Source organism: Rattus norvegicus, chromosome 14, assembly GCF_021556685.1.
Source record: "Rattus norvegicus strain SHRSP/BbbUtx chromosome 14, alternate assembly SHRSP_T2T, whole genome shotgun sequence".
NCBI classification, from domain to species: Eukaryota; Metazoa; Chordata; class Mammalia; order Rodentia; family Muridae; genus Rattus; species Rattus norvegicus.
Genome location: NC_141547.1, coordinates 11,218,722 through 11,238,310, shown reverse-complemented (window position 1 = coordinate 11,238,310; position 19,589 = coordinate 11,218,722). Strand labels below are relative to the sequence as shown.

Genomic DNA, 19,589 nt, shown 5'->3' with positions numbered 1-19,589 from the left:
TTTTGAATACTTGGTCCCCAGTTGGAGGAAGTACGTGGGAAGGGTTAGAAGAAGGTGTGTCATTGGGTGTGGCCTTTGAAGTTTGAAAACATTTGCTCCATTCCCAGTGAGCTTTTTCTGTTTTTGTCGTTGTATTTGAGGATGTGAGCTCTCAGCTGCTCCTCCAACACCATAGCCTCCCGCTATGTTCCCAGCCATGCCGGTCATAGACTCTAACCCCGAGAATCTATAAACCCCAAATACATTCTTTCTTCTATAAGTTGTTGTTATCGTGGTGTCTTATCACGGCAATAGAAAAGTAACTAAGATAGTCAACAAATCGTGTAAGCCTATAATGAAAGCATTGGAATATTCCATAGAATTATTATAATTCTTCACTCTTGAATAGTTATGCAGGCCAAACTTCCAGAAAACAGCCCAAGCATTAATGTTATCTTTAATTATGTTTTAGGCTGGTTTAAATTAGCAATTAGATTCTTCCTCATGTGTCAGTAATTATTTGGAAACTTTACACACTGTAGGTTAATTAGAATGATTGTCAACAGTCATGGTCTTCAGATGAGTTCTATTTTAACAATGATTTGAGGGAATTAGTTGAACGATGAGATAATATTATGAAAATACATTTAAAAAGTTCAAAAGCTGACTATGCTGCATGCGCTTCTGAAATACATAGTGGAATTGGAGACATTATTAAAAAAACAAGGACAAATAATTGTTTTGCTTTTTAGAGTGGACATTAAGAAAGACTCCTAAAGTATGATGCTGCCCATTTTTATATCATCTCTTCACAAAGTACCACAAAGCCTAATACTTGTCTTATTAAACAAAATTGTAAAAGAGAAGAAGAAATGTACACTCCATGATTCATTACACTGCATCATAGAGTAAGATCTAATTTATCATTACTAATGTATTAATGATATTCACACAAACAGCCCTACTCAAAGGTTTGGCCTTCGTTTTGTTACATTGTCCCTTGCAGTGGTTACAATTATGTAGCTGCCCTGACTGTCATGCAAACCCAAGGATACCTATCACTGATGTGCCTGGGAGAAAGCCATATCCAAAGAAATGAAAATTTGTGAGGGTAGAAGTAATAAAAAAATATAATATATCTTATGGTGAGTATCTTAGTTAGGGTTTTACTGCTATGAACAGACACCAGGACCAATGCAAGTCTTATATAGACAACATTTAACTGGGGCTGGCTTACAGGTTCAGAGGTTCAGTCCATTATCATCAAGGCGGGAGCATGGCAGCATCCAGGCAGGCATGGTGCAGGAGGAGCTGAGAGTTCTACATCTTCATCTGAAGGCTGCTAGCAGAATACTGTCTTCCAGGCAGCTAGGACGAGGGTCTTAAAGCCCAAGTCCACAGTGACAAACTTACTCCAACAAGGTCACACCTATTCCAACAGGGCCACACCTTCTAATAGTGCCATTCCCTGGGCGGAGCATATACAAACCATCACATCGAGTACATAGGAACTATGAATATGACAGTAAGTGTTCTGAGTAGCCACGGAAATGCATACATTTAGGGAAAAAGGCTAGACCATCAGAGGCATGAAGATCCCAATGGTTGTGATGCAAATAAGTGTGTGTCCTTTATTGTGGTCACATAAGTGCATATTTGTTAACCTCTCCTTAAGTATAGACTCACAGTGTTTACTGATGAGACCCAGTAGAAATATAAAGAGTTTAAAACGATTTTCATTTTAAAATGATTTTTTTAATGTATATATATATATGTACGTCACACACATATGGGTGGCCCAAGGAAGCCAGAAGAGGTGTTGAACCTTCTGGAACTAGAAGCATTTGAGAGTTCTGGCCCCCTCCAAACTCCCTCTGGAAGAAGAGTGAGCACTCTTTGTAGTCAAACTATTTCTTCCAGCCTCACCCTCTTTTGAAAAGCACATTTTCCAGTCTCTCTTCTTTTCCTTCATAGGGCAGGCTTTCTTTAGGCCTTAAGGACCCTGTCTCTTTCACCAGCTTTGCACCAGGCTGTTCAGGCTTTCCCTGCTTGAGAAAACAATTCCTAATAACCTAGCTGTGGGTGCTGCAGTTCCTGTGATCTAGAAGCTTCACGCTCAGCTTGGGAAGCCCAGAGGCATCCAAGACACCTTCTTCAGAGATGGTCCTGAAAGCCATGATTGCTACTACACTTCAGACCAGTTTCTGAATGGCTTCATGCCCTGGGCATAATCAAAGGCTGTCCCTGCAGTGAAAAGTCAGGGGTACTTTTGGCATTGCATTTTTTCCTCTTCCTCGTTCTTATTCCCCCTTTCACCAAGATTCCATTTTTGGTTATTGAAATCCATATCGCCTTGTATTTGGCTACTGACAACAGAAGCGTTTGACTTTGTAGAAGCTCCTCATTTTTTTTCCCTATAAATAACACCTTAAGATACCAATATGTGGGGGTTGGGGATTTAGCTCAGTGGTAGAGCGCTTGCCTAGGAAGCGCAAGGCCCTGGGTTCGGTCCTCAGCTCCGAAAAAAAGAAAAGAAAAAAAAAATACCAATATGTTTAGTGCTCAATTTATTTGGGGAGTGCTGTCATTTGGAATACTTGAACTATCCTAAAAAATGATATCTCTGATCTATTCTGTCATCTGGAAATTAAACTGCTGAGGGTAAACATTTGTTTTCCTCTAATGGCAGCAGCTGATGTCCTAAGTGCATTTGAAGCACTTTCAGTTTCTTGATAAAGTAATGTCCTTGTTCCAAATTAGCACTTCAGTTTCATTGCCACAATGTTGCTTACAAATCATGCCATACTGCCGGCAAATTTCATTCCACTTCTAATGTGACTGGCCGGCCATCTGGGCATATATTGTAGAGGGATATTTTAATAAAGGCATCTTTGAGAGCAAGCATGCAGAAAATAGTCCTACACTCTTAGGTCTCTGGATGAAGGATGAGGCATCTTCGTGCATTACTTTAGGACCCTCAGCCTTGACTGGAGAGTTGGAAGGAAGGAAAAGGAAGCCAGTTACCTACAGTCCTACTAGCTGCAACGGCCTGCAGATGAAGACTGTATAGTCATTGTACAGAGGCTGTACTGAGGCAAGCAATTTTATTGGGTAGTCTTCGTTAAAAACAAAAATAAAAAGACCCAACTTCTTAGTTATTACTATTCTATACTATCATTAGTATTTGAGTTTCCTCTTTATTCTAATTAGCTGCATATAAAGAGTCCCTTCTGAAACTGCCAATGTCAGCGAGGAAGGTGACTCATTCTTTCTGTCATCCCCGTCTTCCTCCCTTCCTTTGAGAGCGTGTGTCCTCATAGTTGTGAACGATGGTTCTGGAACTGCATTCTCACTCTTATTTTCGTACCTATGCTGCTTATGTGTAAGCACGAACCCATGCATACACAGGAGAACGCGTGCATGAGTGCATTCCCATGTGTGTGCCCTGCAAGAGGAGAGTTGTCTTTGTGAAGTTCAAATCCTTGGGAAGTCTGGAAATGAAAGAGGCAAACAGGGGGAACGTTAGTAGGATGAAGCAGAACCAAAGCCATGCATAGAGACACAGGCCTCTAGTCCTAGCTGTTGGAAGGCAGAGGCAGGCACAACTGCTGTGAGCTCCAGAGGCCATCCTGGTCTACATAGGAAGTTCCAGGACAGCCAGGACTATACAGTGAGACCCTGTCTCAAACAAAACAAAACAGCCAAAGAAAAGAGCTTAGAAGTAAAAATTCCTCTGGATTCATCACGCCGATGTTTTGTGATAAGCTAAGGCACAATGTCTATTGTGGTGATAGCAGAATGCTTTGAACAGAACCAGTGCTAACAAACCAATCAAGAGTCTTCTACTGGGATAACCAATCACAGCACAGAGTGCACTGTGCATAGCTGGCCTGTATCCCCCTCTGAGTGCAGTGTTTAATTCTAGTTTTTCTAGGCACTGATTTCTTACGAGTTTCCACTGACTCAGTGACATTCATTAGAACAAATGGCTTTGTGAATGAGGTTTTATTTCACTTACCATATCTGATTTCAAATTCCTTTGTGAGGATTTTTAGAAAATATCTAACGATTGGTGTGCCGTAGTATAGATGTGTGTTAATCTGACCCAGGCCAGAGTCATCAGAGAGGAGGGAGCCTAAGTCAAGAAAATGCCTCTAAAATACTGCGTTGTACACAAGGCTGTAGGGCATCTTCTTAGTCAGTGATTGATGGGGGAGGGCCCAGCCCACTGTGTGTGGTGTCATTCCTGGGCTGGTGGGCCTGGGTGTTGTAAGAAAGCAAACTGAGCAAGCCATGAAGAGCAAGACAGAAAGCAGCACCCCTCCATGGCCTCAGCCTTAGCTCCTGCCTCCAGGTTCCTGCCCTGTTTGAGTTCCTGTCCTGACTTCCTTCAGTAATGATGACATTGTGGAAGTGTAAGCTGACAAAAAAACTTTTCCTCCCCAGCTTGTTTTTTGGTCATAGTATTTCATCATAGCAATGGTAACCCTAACTAGGACAATTAGTTTTATGAAACCTGTAAGGTCTGGTTACTTTATAAGTTGGAGTTTTCCCATCATTAAACCCATACTCAACACTTAGCAAGTTTTAGGCATTGCTTCTGGTGTCTTGCATATAGAAACCAAGTCTGAGGAGACATGTTTCGTGCACCAACTCTACATTCCAACACATAAGTGTAAAAGATACCAGTGATCACTGCGTGGAGAACCAGAGAATATATTTGGCTACATTGAACCGGATATTTAGTATCCGATGTCATTTGTATCTGAAACTCTGACATGAGAAGGACCAAGTGACTGGGGTGAGGAAGGAGGATGGGCTACAGGAGCATGACTACAATAGATTTCAGGGACCAAAGAAAACCAGAACTAGGGATTCAACAGTGGGGGACTAAGGTTTATTGAAGTAAGAGGAAAGGCCAGGAAATTCATAAGGTGAAGAGGTAGGACTCTATAAAACAGGAGAACTATTTCAGAAAATTTTCTAATTGCAGCGGAAGTCATTGATGACGTTAGCGGAACGACATGGCCTGATATGGTTTTAAAATGAAATGGTCGTGCGTCTTCATGTGGAGTGAGGCTTAAGGGAGGTCCACTGGGGAAATAAAAAGGGCTTTTTAGGAAATTAAGGCAGTTGTTTAAATAGATGATAATGATGATGGTAATAAAGTGCTAGTGTGTATTGGGATGACACAAGTGGAGCTGGAAAGAACTGAATGGATTTGAAATGACTTTGGGGCAGGGCCAGACAAGCTAAGCCTACCTGACAGATTAGATATGGGCGATGGGAGCGAAAACAGAATCAAGTCAACTCGTGGTTTTTTTTTTTTTTTTTTTTTTTTGAGATGAGGGACAGGACTACGATGGAATTTATTTATTATTTATTTATTTGTTTGTTTAGCTGGTGTGGCCAAGTTGAAATTTTGAGATGACTAATTGTATCAGTGTGGAAAAGTCAATATTTCAGACAGAATTTTGAGAATTGGTCAAAAACAAAAACAAAAACAAAACAAAACAACAACAACCAAAAAAAAAAAAATTCCCAGTGTAGAGAAAGGATTTAAAGTGATAAGATGAGATAACCCAGAGAGAACATGTAAATTAAAAATGGCTCTCCAGGATAAACTCTGAAGCATCTAAGGTAGTGGGATCCCCAAGCTTAGAGGGAGGAGGCAGTGTGGTAAGAATACAGCGAGACAGTGAGACAAGAAAGCATTCAAAACAGAGAGACCAGGACCAGTCAGTTGCTTAACGCCACCCAAAGGTCAGGCACATTAATAGCAGATCCACATCCTAGATCAGACCGCAAAGAAGTGATTGGTGGGTTGGGAAAGAGCAGTGTTAGTCAGGACACAGTTTGACTTCAGAGAACTCAGGAGAGGCGAGAGAGGGGTGATGGCATCTATGGTCTCCTCTTCTCGGGAGGTTATTTTTGGGAGAAGAAAAGAAGTAACAGTAACTGAAAATAAGAGCCGGAGTCTTTTTAAGATATGGGATCCGTGCCACGTCTGGATAAATGATCAGGAATGAACTGTGGAATAACAGAGAGATGACCAAAGTCAGAGGGAATGGGTGCGGCTGCAGGAGGAATCTGTGAGTGGAGGAGATAGGATGGGCGTCAAGAGTGATGACCGGCACCCGCGGCATCCTGTCAGAGCACGCCTCATAACTATAGAAAAAGCGAGGTGCATCATCACAGATGCAAAAGTCCGGTGGACCGACTGGTGGCAGGAATTAAGCCACGGGCTGAGATTATCACTTGGGAACACGTGTTCGCAAAGGAGTGCGACAGGTGGCCATGCAGGGTGGAGCGGAGGAAAGGGAAGGAAGACAGCAACTTTAAATAGGAGTGAGCATGGGGATTAGGGAATTTTGCTTTGTAAGAAAGAAAGTAAATACACTAAGGCAGGATTGTAGGGCTGTTAGACACATTACGATTCGAATGCTTGAGATAGGGTTCTTAGTTAAACTCAGTTCATTATCCCAGTCAAAGCACAGGCTAGGAAAACATCTGCATGCTGTCTCTTTTTCCTTGGCTACTTCCTTTGAGCCAAACCCAAAAGTTAGTGAAAACATATTAAAATACTGTCCCAGAATTCTCAAGTTAGATATGACCTCAGAAGCCACCTAGTGTCTTAATTTACTTTTCTTCCAGGTTAAAAATTTTATTTTTGGGGCTGGGGATTTAGCTCAGTGGTAGAGCGCTTACCTAGGAAGCGCAAGGCCCTGGGTTCGGTCCCCAGCTCCGAAAAAAAAAAAAAGAACCAAAAAAAATTTATTTTTATTGATTTCTTAGCCCTTTTAAAAAATATTAACCTGTGTGTGTGTGTGGGGGATTTGTTCATGTGAATACCATTGCCTGAGGAGGCTAGAAGGTATAGGATCGCCTGAAACTAGAGTTATAGTTGTGAACTAAACTCAGGTTCTGTTTTTACCTGATGAGCCATTCCACTTCCCACTACTGACTTCCAAAAACGCATCTATCATCTTTGAACTCTGTGTTAAGCCTATCCTCTACACACACACACACACACACACACACACACGCATAAATATATATATATATATATAAAATATATATATGTCATCACAACTCTTGTAGATTTTCACCTCGATCATTTACAAGATTTCCTCATTACACCTCCTCACAGTATTTGGTCTTTTCCTTCTTTTTCCTCTTTCAATCGGCTACTAGCACAGGCTTCCCTTCTTCCAGGCCTAAATAGAATAGCCCTGAAGGGAAGGCTCGGACACTATTTTTCTTGCATAATGAGTGACTAGCACCATTCGAGTGTAACTCTTGGATTACCGTACATGACTGTTGAAGTAAGTTTGTCTGAGTGGATTAGAGGTGGTCAGAGAGAAGGATAATAAATATGTAGACAGAATGTGTGGTATCCTAGGACTACAGAGCTGAGTCCAAAAGGGCAAATTAGCCATTAATAGAATTGGCATCTCTGGTGCTGCCTTCACGTGGTCTAGTGATCTTCATAGTTTTGCTTTTCCTTTCTGCTTTGGCTTAGTTGTGCTGAAGTTATCCCGTTACCAGGGCTGTTGAAGAGCTTGAGGATCTGATGACCTCTGACAATGTGCTCAGAGGCTCAATTGAAGATGTTGGTTTTAAACTACACCAAACCTCTCCTCTTAGAACTCCCATAGGGGCCACTGTGTGTTTTAGAAGGGCTAAATATACTCCTCGGAGAGGCAGCCTGTTTCCACCTTGTCTCTGGGGTTTGAAAGATGTAACTTTCTACCCTTTGCTGAAATTTCATCTGAATTTCTTTCTTACCGTCAAGTCGGTGCCTCGTTAGTGAGTAAAGTACTTGTGACTTCGTATTAAAAGGCAAAGGTAGATCTTATTTTGAGCAGGCAAAAGTTTGATCTGAACGAAGAACTGATTCTTGCTTAAGGGCAAAGCTCACACTGGACTTGAAATTGGTCCTGCATCTGCACAATTCCTTCCCAAAGAGTCTTTGGATACATCTCCAGCGGCCTCTTTCAAATTGAGAATCTCCTCTGCCCTGCCTTCTGATGTAAGATGTCTTTCTACCTCCCCTCCAGCCACTCATGGCTGTCAGAAAACTCTTGCTAAGCGCAGCTGTGATGATCAGTTTTTTTCCACAGACCTCCTTTGGATTTCTCTTGCTTGGAGCATACAGGGAGCTGTTAAGTGGACAGGGCTCAGTGAGGTCTGCTTTCTGATTCCAGTCCTATATTTCTTCTCTTTTGTACCTGTCCTGCAGGGTCATCAAATTGACACACTCCGTCTTCCCTAAACATCATTTGTCGCCTGCCATTGCAATTTTAGCACATGATTCCTTTCCTTGCCCATTTATTCCTCATTTATTAAGCAAGCTCTCCTTGACTCCCTCCAGTTATAACCCAATGTTATCTTTCTAAATTTGCCTATTACTTCAAATTACAGTGGTATAGCTAAGTACTATTCTAGAACTTGGGTGCTAATACTAAGCTTACGCCTATTCTCTTTACACTACAAGTAATGACACTTACCTAGCAGTTTCTAAAACAAGGGAACGGAACACGAAAGAAGATAGTTTCACTTAGCAAATAATTTTGAGGAATGACCATGTTTCGGGCATGGTGTCACCTGCAGTGAGTCTAGTAAGGAGACTTGGCACACCCTTGATCTTGATGTGTGTAGGTTCTATCTATGAAACGTAGCACTATCTTATTCCCAGGCAAACTCTTCCTAAGAGATGGTATGCAAGTAGGCAGACAGAATGTGCTTACACGAAGGCTAACCTCAATGTCTTGTCTTTCTCTGCATACCTGGATGTATAATGGGAAAAGGGCACACTGTGAAAGCACGTTCTAGGCTCAATATCCACCACTTAGAAATACAGTGGTTCTTTTGAAAACGCCAAGCTATCTGGTGCGGTTGGCCCTTGAAACAAGTAGCATGTCAAGTGCCAAGTGAGGGTCAAATGTAGACTATTTGGCAAGCCATGCTAATGAAATAACCACAGATTGGAACAGGGAGCCAGCGCCAAGTCTTAAAAAGGGAATAATGAGATTGAATTTGTATTCTTTTAAACTTAAAAAAAAAAAACCCTTGTGTGTGAGCATTTGCCTGCATGTATGTATGTATGTGCACCATGTGCATGCCTGGAGCCCTGCGGGCCAGAAGAGGGGATCTGGATCTCCTAGAACTGGAGTGAAGGACAGTTTTGGTTCACTATGTAGGTGCTGGGAACTGAATCCAGGTCTTCCACAAGAGCAGCCAGTGTCTTTAACCACGGAACCACCTTCCCAGCTCCAACTTGGTGTTTTTTGTTGGTTTGTTTGTTTCATCATTATCGTACATATTTTTATTTTATTGAAAGGTATATAATTAAATTAGAGTTCGAGTACAAATTCTATTTTATTTGCTATTATTTCTTATTCATGAAAAATCAGACATTTATTTCTTATTTATGGAAAAAAATAGGTTTTGCAACATTGATGCGAGACACAAAGTCCTATTTCTAGTGTCTTCGTTTCTTCCTTTTCCCCCACATAACGTTCTTATCGCTTCTCTGGGAGCTTCACATCAGGCACCCCAAACGCAATTCCTTCCTGGATTTTCCATGTCTGTTCCAATCTGTGTTATTTATATTCTCACCTGGAGTATGGTTAAACTCTCAGTGGGCTGCCCCTTAGACAGAACTAAGTCCTTCCTCTCCCATACAAACTGGCGTTTCAAGCAACTACTCTGACTTCCTTCTGAGGAGTGGATGAGAGAAAGGGACAAAGACAAACCTGGAAAAAGCAGTCACGCTTTGGCTTGGGCAAAGAAACATTGTCAGTGAGTTTGGGGAGACATTGTAACCTCTGAGGCTCAAATACCTCTTCTTGAACACTGGGTTTGTAGAGAGATTACCCTACAGCTCCTTTTCTTTTCCTCTATTTTAAAACATTTTAAAAATTCATTCTTTGAGGGTTTCACACGGGCTTTGATCATACGTCCTGCCCTCCCCCCATCACCGAGAGGAGCGAGGACATTATGTTGAAGGAGAGAGAGAAAGAGAGTATAGAGAAAGAAGGGAGAGAGAGAGAAAGAGAGAGAGAGAGAGAGAGAGAGAGAGAGAGAGAGAGAGAGAACACTGAGGAAGGGAGGGGAAATTTACCTTTATACATGGTATACATTCAAGGGCTGTCTAATAGATGGCTGGATCTGAGGTTTGGAGCTCGGGAGAGTTGCACAGCCGGTTATTTAAATCAGAGACCCACAAACACATGGGGTAGTAAGCAAGACCATGGATGTGGAAGTCCCCATTGATGAGGACACCATTCAGACACAGGACTCGAAGGATGTGAGCTGGATCTGACCAGAAAGCCTCCTCCATGAGAGCTATTTTCCTTTATTTTTATTTTATTACTCTTTACATGTATGGGTATTTTGTCTGCATGTATGTCTATGCACCACTTGCATGTCTGGTGACCACAGAGGCCAGAAGAAGGCGTCAGACCACCAGGAGCTGGAGTTAATAGGCAATTGTGAACTTCCACTGTAGAAGCTGAGAATCAAACCTGAGTCTCCTGGAAGAGAATCCAGTATTCTTAACTGTGAAGCATCTCTCCAGCCTAAAGACGAACTTTCCTAGCTCTGAAAGGTGCTGTACAAGCTGCCAAGGGAGGGAGGGCAGCAACCTTTGGAGTCCTACCAATATGTGATACCTATGAACCACCATGAAGATCAGTATGGCAAGATATTCCTGAAGGTTTAATCGTTGCCTGGTCGTAACCAATTGTTGTCTAGTTGGACTTAAGCCCTGCTCAAAAGGAGGTGCCTTAGTCAGGGTTTCTATTCCTGCCCAAAACATCATGACCAAGAAGCAAGTTGAGGAGGAAAGGATTTATTCAGCTAACACTTCTACATTGCTGTTCATCACCAAAGGAAGAAGTCAGGACTGGAACTCTGGCAGGACAGGAAGCAGGAGCTGATGCAGAGGCCATGGAGGGTGCTGCTTACTGGCTTGCTTCCCTTGGCTTGCTCAGCTTGCTCTCTTATAGAACCCAGGACCACCAGCCCAGGGATGGGACCTCCCACCCTTGATCTACTAATGGAGAAAATGCCTTACGGCTGGGTCTCATGAAGGCATTTTTCCCAAGGGAGGCAGGCTCCTTTCTCTGTGATAACTCCAGCTTGTGTCAAGTTGACACACAGAACCAGACAGCACAGGAGGGAAATGAAGCTAGGTACTAGGAATGCTAGCCACCTAACCAGGGGACTAGTGATGCCATGGACCTTAGGAAAGAACTTACTGGTGCCAGTTTGCAAAACCAGAACAATCCACAACTGCATTCTAAATACTCCTAAACCTCACCAAAGAAACTTCTCTTTGCAAGAAACCATTAGCAGAATCCAGTATTGGTCCAAATGCAGACAGCTCATGGGGGTACTTGGTTCCAATGAATACATCTTCAACACAGCTCCTGTACCTAGGGCTCCAGCAGTATTTGGAAGAGGTGGCAGGGAGATCCCAATAGCCAGAGGATCAGGAAGTCTGCTGTGAGACTGTGTTCTCCTAGAAATAACGGGGAAGCTTCACCCAGAATACCTAAAAATGTGTCTGTCTAAACAAGCCCTGAGCAAAGACAACGCCAATAGACAATGCTAAGGCCAGAGAGAAATGTTATTGGACTCCATCCCTACTCAAAGAACCACAGGCAACTAGGGGATCTTAACACATAGTACACTAGCTTTTTTTTTTTTAAATCATCTGCTGATATTCGTTAATCTCAAACCTGGGAACAAATCCATCTTCTATTGTCTTTCTTCTGGACTCTGTCACACTGCCAGGTATTGAAGAAGAATGGAGGGTTCATGAATTACGACATGTGAACAACTATGTCTCTGTGACTGACAAGCAGGGGAACATGAAGTTCAGCATGCTAAGCTACAAGACTGTGGAAATCCAGTGACTTCACCCGAAGAATTAGTTTAACTGCATTTAGTGTCATCATTATTACAAAACACACACACTACATCACACACACACACACACACACACACACACACACACACACACACACACAAAGTCTTGTTGGCTCACGATTAAGCAACGGCCCTCCCCTGCAATCACAGACACTTAATAAGAGGTTGGGTAACATCAGACACAAATCGCTTATCTTACTAGAGAGAGCATATGTTTTTCTTTCCTACTCTATGGTAATGCATTAAGTCCCTCCTAATGGGACCTCCAGTTCTTACCCATAGTGTTTAGCATTTATTAGCATAATTAGCACAGTGCCCCTTTCCTAACATGTCCACATACAAAATTATATTCTCTACTTACTTTATCAGCTAACATAGAGTATTATTATTTGGAAATAGAAAAAGATAGAGTTTAGTTTGGAATGACTTCACCTCTCTCTAGTGTGAATAGAAGAAAGCCCATTTGTTTCAAAGAAAGGCTAGGGTTTTGGTTTCTCCTATGACCTTTACTCTATAGTATGGCTTTCTGTATCCAGTAACTAAGCTAAGTGGGGCATTATTTTCTTACCCTTCCATATGTCTCTTCTCTCCTACATTTTGCAGTTTGTTGTGAATATATATGTAATCCCCGTCTTTTGACAAAGAATAGAATTTCTGGGACTGGTGCTAAATTCCTGGATTCAATGTTTAAAAGTCCCAGACTTGAAGAAGGAATTTATGGTTTCCAAAATAAAGTATTTCTTCGTCATAACAAAGGCCTCACCATAGGAAAGAGACTTGCTTAATCTTACGCATTTCATGGTTGCCTCTCCTTCATGTCGTTTCTCAGGCTCTGGTCTAACGTGTTTCTGAGGCAAAGTGAAAATCTAGAAGACTTTGCTGTTGGGCTTAGTGTAACTTTAACCTTTCTGTGCGGAATGGGCTAAATTTATAAATTTCTTTCACTACTAATAAAGACACTGCTCTCTGTTAAAAGTATTTGGACAATATTCGGGTCATCGATTGCAAGTTGTTTACATCCCTATGCTTTCAGGATTATTTCACCAAAGAGCTACTGACTGTAGTCAATTTAATGAAGCATCCCTAGAAACATACAATGACAATGGATCGTACTAGAACAAGGAAGGCAAAAATAGTCCTTGGTACCAGAGTGCCCCAGTGTCATGAATTCAAACATTCCCTGGGTGTTTCCTTGTTTCAAGAGGGTGATAAAACCTTGGTGCAGGAGAATGTCAGAAACAATCGTGATCCACACAGGCACAGCCAAGGGCTCCCGAGATGAGCAGTGTGCAGTGTGTAATAGCATGGGTTCCATTTCTGAAGCCATGGTCTTCCCAGCTTCTCCTGTTCAAGGACATGGCTGGCCTCTTTTGAAATTTCTTTTAATGCAGCTTTCAATTTCAATCAGCTTCCTTCTCTGTCTCCTCAGCTTCCTCCTTCCAAGTCTTTCCTAACCCTACTGGCTAACTGTCCCTCCATTCTGCATAAAATGTTTGTTTCTTGCCTCCACCATTTGGAAGATGCCCGATGACTCCTAGGCTTAGTCTCAATCCCTGTTCGTTATCACATGTTTATTTTTCTTTCTAAGAAACAAGCCTTTATACAGCTCTTTGTAACCTCCGTGCATTCCCACCACGAGAGAAAAGGACTATTGTTATTTTTGCATTGTTTGTTTTTGCACCTGACACTTCGGCCAAGTCATTGAAACTCGAATCCTGCCTCCACATTGAGGGTAAAAACAATGCTGGGTTTCTAGTGAGTTTGTTGCTGTGAGTAAAGGAAATAATGATGGTAAGGTATTTAGAACAGGGCTGGTATGTGGTAAAGTCAAATTAGTTACCTTGCTAAAGCAAGGTTCCTATTCTGTGGACCCCAGTGGCAGAAACTTTTCTAAGCTTTCTGTTGTGCTGAACACACCCGCAGTAATGTCTCTGGGACAGGAGGGGTTGGGCAGTGAGGCAAGAGAGCACAGGGTGGAAACATCCGGGTTACATAGGAACGGAAGCTGTAGGACCAGAAGCTCATGGGCTAGAGAAGTTCAGGGTAGGGGGCAGTGTGAGGGTCGCTAAGAGGAGCCTGTAGTCAGCTTGGACTCTGTAATAGGTACGTGAAATGCTGACAGCCTAGAGGCCACCATGCCCTTCTGAATGCTAAAAGACATAAAAGGCTGGACCTGACAGTACAGAGACTTCTCTACTTGGGACAATGTTTTAAGTCACATGAATTTTTTTTTTCCCTTCTACTTTTGGAGTTTAATTTCTATAGCTATCTAGATAATTATACAATATAAATTGTTGGTAGCTGTTTATTTTAATAAAGATATAATTTACTGTGCAATTTGGGGTCCTAAATAGTCTTGGCTTTTACTTTGTATCTACGTTTCCCTCCACCAACAGATGGAAAAGATTCATTGCAGAATCTGATTTGATTTCTACAAAGGAAGGGATGGTTTTAAGTTCCTTTGGCCTAACGCACGCATCTGTGCTTTCAGGGCAGAAGCGGTTGTCCAAGTCGACTGTAATAAGACATGTTTCAGGTTCAGCTGTAGACTATAGGATTTTAAAGAAACGAGTAAATGGGAATATGCGGCAATGTCAGTATTTCCGTGGGATATATCGTACCATGCTTAGCATTTCCCCCGTTTTTTTTAAGAAGGACGTTCAAGGAGGCAAGATTTTTCAAGTAATTTTCAACTTACTGAATTTTAAATAACAAAGTAAAGAAGATGAAAGGCAGAACTCAGGGACGTAGGAGATCATTGAGGCTGCTTCGTTTGGGAAGTTTCTAAATTGTTCCTGGCACTCAGATGCAACCATAAGCCTTTAAGTTGTAATTATAAAACTGACCCAAATCGCGTGTTATTTTGAAGTACCCAGCAAGACTATTTCTTAGATTTCTGAGATATTCTTCTTTCGAGGTTCTTACTGAAAGCACTGAGCAGGCACATTCGGATTGCGCTAAGGCTTTTACCCCGCAAAAGTTTGGGTTTGCAGTGCGGGGCTGACAGCTTCCAGGGGTTAGAACCGCCCAGGGAACGGGCTGGGGAGGGGCCAGCGCTGCGCCCTCGCCCCGCCCCCGCAACCGGCGCGCGTTCGGCCCCGCCCACACCGGTTACTAGGGACGCGTCGGTGTAGCCGCGATGGATCAGGACGATGGAATGACGGCCTTGGACAACATCGTCACGCAGTTCAACACCTACGAAGACTTCCTGGACTCGCAGATCACTACGGTCGACCTGTACTACCTGGAGGTAAGCGCGGGTCGGCCTTGGGGACCGCGGCGAGGCTTGGTCTCCCCCTGGCGGGGACGGCGCGCACCGCAGGTCTCTGGCTTCGAGAAGCTTCCTCCTCCGCAGGCTGCAGGAGTCCTCAGCTCACAGGCAGCTGTCGACTTGGTCACTGTAAAATGGTAATCACGAAACCAGTAGGAAGGAGTTGCTGTGGGCAGCTGGGGGCAGGGCAGCGGGAGGACCCGGAAGCGCGGGAAAACGCAGTTGGAGGGGGGGGGGGTCTGCAAGTCCCTGACCGCAAACTCCCAAATGCAAATCTCACAGACCAGCCCAGGCTGTCACCAGAGGACAAGAGGGCATCTCCCTATTCAGGACAGACAGAACAAGCACCTTTCTGGGGGAATTATCCATAGAGAGGTCTGGGAAGTCTGGGAAGGATTTGAATCCTGCAATTCCCTTCATTTCTCTTGTGCACATGGCAGTTTAAAATATAGACACTCCTTTTTTTTTTTTATGTGCCACGGTATGAAAATAATCTTAGATGAAGATAATTTGTTCTTTTTGAAATAATCTGTTAAAATAGTTGTAAGTGGTTTCTAACAAAGACGATTTCTAACCACCACCACCACCACCACCACCACCACCACCACCACCACCAGGCTTTTACGGTTATTTGTTGGGTAACTTAAAGTCCCGTTTGTGTGTATGCACACACGCATAAAAAGTCAGCGGGCAACTTGGAATCGCTTCTGAACTTGTATTCTGTAGGTCCAGGGATTGAACTCAAGTTTGGCAACAAGTACCTTTCCAATTAAGCCATCTCTCCAGCTGTTAGGCAGTATTTTAAACCCACGGAAGTTGCTTTAAATCCTTGTATCTAAGCCACTGAAATGAAGGAAGGAAAAAAAAAAGCTCCTTGTTGGTGTTTGCACACAAGGTTTTGAACATTAAAAAGAATCCCGCAGAAGACGAAATGTGGGTAATAAATCTCTTAATAGCTAAGGTCATCTTTGTGGCCTAGGTGGGACATTGCCAAACTTAAGGCTAATCGTATTAGGACAGATTTTAATATTTTTTTTAAAGACGGATCTTTCAGATCAGAAACTAAAAATGTCCATGTTCAGGAGAGAGATTGTTGTGTTATTGCCAGATCAAATGAGAGCTGAGAAATAACTAAAGTTCCATCAGTCAGAACAGAGAACGGTAACGCTGCTGAGGAAATGCTATGCACTCTCGCATTTGGAATTATTTAGATCTTTTTAACATTCACCAAAGATTAAGAAGTAGTTGAATAATGATTCTAAAGCAAATATGTGTTGGTGTGTGCTTGTGTGCTGGTGGGCGTGTCCCAGCACATAGCCAGTGTGGAGGTCAGAGGGCAGCTCAGGGGAATTTATTACTTCCTTCCATTGCGTGGGTCCTCAGATCAAATTCGAGTCACCAGGCATGGAGGTCAGTGCCTTTGTTAGTTGAATCAACTCATTGGCTCCAATGACAACATTTAAAGTGCTATCATCTGTGGACTGGTAGGTTCTCAAATGTAGCTGCCAGGTATGGGCCATTTAACTCACATAGAGAGTAGAATCCTCAGAGTCCCTTCAATGGTACCACAAGTAAACTGCTCACAGATCATGCTATTTAAAGCAACCCCTTTTTTTTTTTTTTTTTTTCATTGGAAACTGACTCAGGTTGCAATGAGGAAATTATATTTACCTCACATAATGTGGTATTTTGAAATATACATACTGTAGGACAACTAAGATAGAGACAATTAACACATGCTACTTCACAGTTATCACCGATGTTGTAAAATCATTTAAAATATACTTCTTAGCACTTTCAAGACTATATTGTTATCAACTATAGGTACGGTACTGTGCAAAGATCTCTTGGGCCCATTCGAATGGGGCAAATTTTCAACGGTAAATTAAAGATAGTTATTGTAGTCAGGAGAGCTGCGACTTCTGAGACTTACTTTAAGCCGATTTGAAATCCCATTTCTTCATCTGAAGAAAGCGAAGGGGCTGGATTAAGAAACACTCATTACTCCTTTTAAAATTAAAACTTTATTATAAACATCTTACAAATTAAAACGCCGCATGGTAAAATTAGCCAGGCTCAAAGTCTATCTACAGATTATTTCAGCCAAAATATGAGTTATTGGTTACCCTTTTAACCAATGTCTCTCACCAGTCTTCTGTGCTACAATGGCCTGGAGGGTTCTAGACTCTCTCCCACTCCCCCACCTCTGTGTGCACAGGGCTGTCTGAGGGACTCTGTAAACATTTTATAAGTATGCTGTCGTCCAGGTGTTTACTATCTGCTGCTCCACTCTTACGAAGCCTGCTGCTAGTTTCCATGAAAACTTCTAGCAATAATTCTTATTTATTAGGGCCGCTGGTCTGTGCCGGTTTCAGCCAGCAGTACACACCGGGAGGGATGGGAGGGTTGCTAGACAGTGGATAGAGGATGTATCCCTCTCTTCTGCTGGCTGTGGTGTGGAATCAGCTGCATCCCCTAGGTTTGGCCATCTTCCCTTGCGTGAGTCCAGCCCTGTTTCCAGGTCCTGGCAGTGTCTGCTGCCCCAGGGATTGATTCCTTCCAGTCTCCTGCCGTGGGTCACGTGTAACTATGGCTTCCGAGTGCTGCTTGTCCCAGGGCTGGTCCTCATTCTTTGTGGGTTTCCATGAACTCTGTCCGTGTCACTATGAGTGTTATCTTGTTTTCAGCCACCCGCTTTTGAGTTTTCCCAATGACTTGCCTCCACACAGCCCTAATCTCTATGTCACCATCTAACACTTCAAACATACATTAAACAGACAAGTTAACACATGGGTGTGATTATCACAATAGATGTTACAAGAAGCTTGTTAAGGGAGACCGGGAGGTAAGGAGAAAAAGGGTGAGTCCAGAGGATGAGGAGCGTGGTTGGCCCATGGTTGGCAGACCGGAAGTAGTGATGAGCCAGAGCATGAGGAGCATGGTTGGCCCATGGTTGGCAGACCGGAAGTAGTGATGAGCCAGAGCATGAGGAGCGTGGTTGGCCCATGGTTGGCAGACCGGAAGTAGTGATGAGCCAGAGCATGAGGAGTGTGGTTGACAGAACGGAAGTAGTGTGTCTCCATCCTCTATTCTCTGTGTTCACTAGATAACGACAGAACACTAAAACAACAGCACTGCAGTGGCAGCAAATCAACAATTTTTATTCTAAAAGTTAGTATCATCTAAAAAAGCCAATCACTTCAGCAAGTGGAGAAGTTGTTGAAAAGCTTCAGCAAAATTGCTAAGCTATGGGTTTTAGATTCTTTTCCAGTCGTCTGTCCCTCTGACCAAACACTCTTTGGTGGCTGCCTGTGGACTACTGGAAAAGTAAAAAGTCCCAGTTGAATTGCTTTTCTCAGGGAAGGGATGAAGAGATATTAAAGTTTTGTAAAGATCTTCCTGGATAATGGATCCCAGTCATGGATAAGTTATTTACAGATATAAATGACACAATGCTTTACTCAAAACATCCCCCCCCCCAATACTCAGTGGTAGAGTGATTGCTGACTTGCATGAGTCCCTAGGTTTAATCCCCAGTATTGACAAAGCAACACACACACACACACACACACACACACACACACACTCACACTCACACACACACACCCCAGCTAATTTTGATATGCCTTGACAGCTCAAGGGTTGAACACTTCTAACTGTCCCCGTGGCTAGCATACACACACCCCTGCCAGTAGTCTTGAGTTAATATTTGCTAGATGCTTATTTCTATTTTTATTGGATATTTTTAATGTACATTTCAAATGTTATTTACCCCCATTCCTTGTTTCCTGTCCATAAACCCCCATCCTAACCCCTCCCCCTTCTTGTATGATGGTATTCCCCCTCCCCAACCACCCACCCCTTTCTGCCTCCCTGCCCTGACATTCCCCTACACTGGGGGGTCCAGCCTGGGCAGGAACAAGGGCTTCTCCTCCTATTGATGCCCAACAAGGCCATCCTTTGCTACATATGCAACTGGAGCCATGGGTCAGTCCATGTACAGTCTTTGGGTAGTGATTTAGTCCCTGGGAGCTCTGCTTGGTTGGTATTGTTGTTCTTATGGGGTTATAAGCCCCTTCAGCTCCTTTAATCCTTTCTCTAACTCCTCCAATGGGGACCCCATTCTCACTTCAATGGTTTGCTGCTAGCATTTGCCTCTGTATTTGTCATGCTCTGGCTAAGTCTCTCAAGGAGACAGGTGTATCAGGCTCCTGCCAGAATGCACTTCTTGACATCAGCAATATTGTCTGGGTTTGGTGGATGTATGTGTATGGGCTGGACCCCCAGGTGGGGCAGCCTCTGAATGGCCGTTCCTTTAGTCCCTGCTCCAAACTTTGTCTCCATATCTCCTCCTATGGATATTTTTGTTCCACCTTTTAAGAAGGACTGAAGCATCCACACT

General features: G+C 43.0%; 1 protein-coding gene across 2 annotated transcripts in view; it reads left to right on the top strand.

The window, feature by feature from the left end:
- The first annotated feature begins 15,006 nt into the window (after window positions 1–15,006).
- The window catches only part of Cfap299 (cilia and flagella associated protein 299), a 474,580-nt gene continuing 469,997 nt past the window's right edge, over window positions 15,007–19,589 (top strand). The window contains exon 1 of one of the 2 annotated variants that reach the window (XM_087584350.1): window positions 15,007–15,166. In XM_087584350.1, the coding sequence (XP_087440476.1) occupies window positions 15,056–15,166 (111 nt within the window). In that variant the 5' untranslated portion in view covers window positions 15,007–15,055. The remainder of the gene's footprint in view (window positions 15,167–19,589) is intronic. The other variant, NM_001432873.1, reaches the window with a different exon arrangement.